General features: G+C 39.3%; 1 protein-coding gene across 1 annotated transcript; it reads right to left on the reverse strand.

Annotated features, from left to right (window-relative positions):
- Positions 1-145: 145 nt before the first annotated feature.
- LOC119342754 (negative regulator of systemic acquired resistance SNI1-like) lies at positions 146-1,320 on the reverse strand. The gene is made up of 5 exons (XM_037614147.1): positions 1,107-1,320; positions 973-1,022; positions 591-776; positions 441-511; positions 146-370 (listed from the first exon to the last, which is right to left on the reverse strand). The coding sequence occupies exons 1-5, from the start codon at positions 1,174-1,176 to the stop codon at positions 232-234; spliced, it is 516 nt and encodes a 171-aa protein (XP_037470044.1). The 5' UTR covers positions 1,177-1,320; the 3' UTR covers positions 146-231.
- Positions 1,321-1,614: the final 294 nt, after the last annotated feature.

Below are 1,614 nucleotides of genomic sequence, written 5' to 3' on the forward strand. Positions count from 1 at the left end.
GCACATGTGCGGATTACTGATTGAAGAATTAACAGAACATTAGAGTACTACTAGATTTCAAGTAAAGTCAGCTATTCTAATTTAGTATGTGGTCTTTATTTCCTATCTTTAGCTGGCATCAAGCGAACTCATAACAAAGTGAAAATTGGTAAGCATTCAGACAAGCTTTACTAGGAACTTTGAGTGGGTTTACAATGAACCACCCATTCAGTTTCTCGTGCAAGTTCAACATTATGATAACATTAAGATATCCATGAAAAATGAGTAAGAGGCCAGAAGGATGCAGTGGTTTGCAGTTACCAAAAGAAATGGGGATAAGTAGATTGTGTTGTAAGTTAGCTCCTCTAGAATAACTTCCAGGATAGGATTCCTACAGAGAAGGAAATGGAATGTCAGGCACAATGGTTACATTCTTAAGAAAATGAAACTAAGAACCAAACCTGAGGCCATCAGCCCTTGAAGTCAGGCCCAATTTGTCTGCTTCTTTCCTAATCAAGTCAAGGTTTATAACCTACAAAAAAAACTGAAATAGTTAGCATCTGCACTTCACACAATCTGTGTATGATCAAAAACACTATGATATAGCTCACCATAATGAAAAGTTTTTTCACGGATATAAGCGCTTCTCTTTCAAACTCAAGCAATGAAAAGGTTAAGGAAGAATCTAAATCAGATGCTGATTTAGAAGATATGTCATCTTCAACTTCCCGCTGATGTTGGTTCAGAAGGGATATGCAGTTCTTGACAAACATTTTGAATACCAGTTTTCGCGATCCCTGTTAATGAATATTAGGGATTCCAAAAATGTCATAAAATAACGCAGACGTTGCAATACTTTCACGTAACTGTGACTATGTCAGTGGTAAAAAAAAATCTTCAACAAAATATGACGAGGCAAAGAAACAACAAACAAAGTTTTAGCCCAGAAAGCTAAGCTACTTTTTATAAATTACAGATGTAGGTAGGTCTTACCAGAAGCACGCTTAAAACAGATTCCCTGATAATCACCCAGTCTAATGACTCTGCAACAAAATCACAAGAATGTTTAAGAATATATTGTCTTATACACAGGAATGTAAAACAGTTAAGTTGACAGGCACTTTTACCTTTATATGCAATATGACGAGGTACAAAATCAGCCTCAAGTGTGCGAACGAGATATTGGAACAGCACCATGTTCTCTATATGCTAAATTACAGAACAGAACAAGCTTCAAATCTCAACAACAGACAAAGAAATGTATATTATAGATGCAAAGTTTCTATAGTACTGCCAAGGAATGCGATACCAGAACAGAAAAACTCGTAGTGTAACCCTTCCTAATTTGAGGTACACCCTCAGGTTATCTTTGTTGACAGTTGCATGGCGATCCCATGCACGTACGTGCTCACCCACGTACATGCACACGATCTGCCCCCCACTGCGCACGTCGCCCACTCTCTCCTCTCTTCTCGAGCGCCATTGCGCCTCTGTACATTGTACCATATATATTGCTGCCTATGGAATGAGAGCACCTAAGGTGCATTTTCTCTCCCGCATACTACTCTACATGGTATCAGTTACCAGCCTTCTCTAGACACCTACTTCCGCTGCCCTCTGCCCGCGGCCATGGCG

Source organism: Triticum dicoccoides, unplaced genomic scaffold (genome assembly GCF_002162155.2).
Source record: "Triticum dicoccoides isolate Atlit2015 ecotype Zavitan unplaced genomic scaffold, WEW_v2.0 scaffold103893, whole genome shotgun sequence".
NCBI classification, from domain to species: Eukaryota; Viridiplantae; Streptophyta; class Magnoliopsida; order Poales; family Poaceae; genus Triticum; species Triticum dicoccoides.

Coding starts and splice junctions, on each gene's coding strand:
- LOC119342754 (XM_037614147.1), bottom strand. CDS start 1,176: ATGGTGCTGTTCCAATATCTCGTTCGCACACTTGAGGCTGATTTTGTA. Junction 777..972: donor CTGTTTTAAGCGTGCTTCTG/GTAAGACCTACC, acceptor ATTCATTAACAG/GGATCGCGAAAACTGGTATT. Junction 512..590: donor TGAAAAAACTTTTCATTATG/GTGAGCTATATC, acceptor TTTTTTTTGTAG/GTTATAAACCTTGACTTGAT.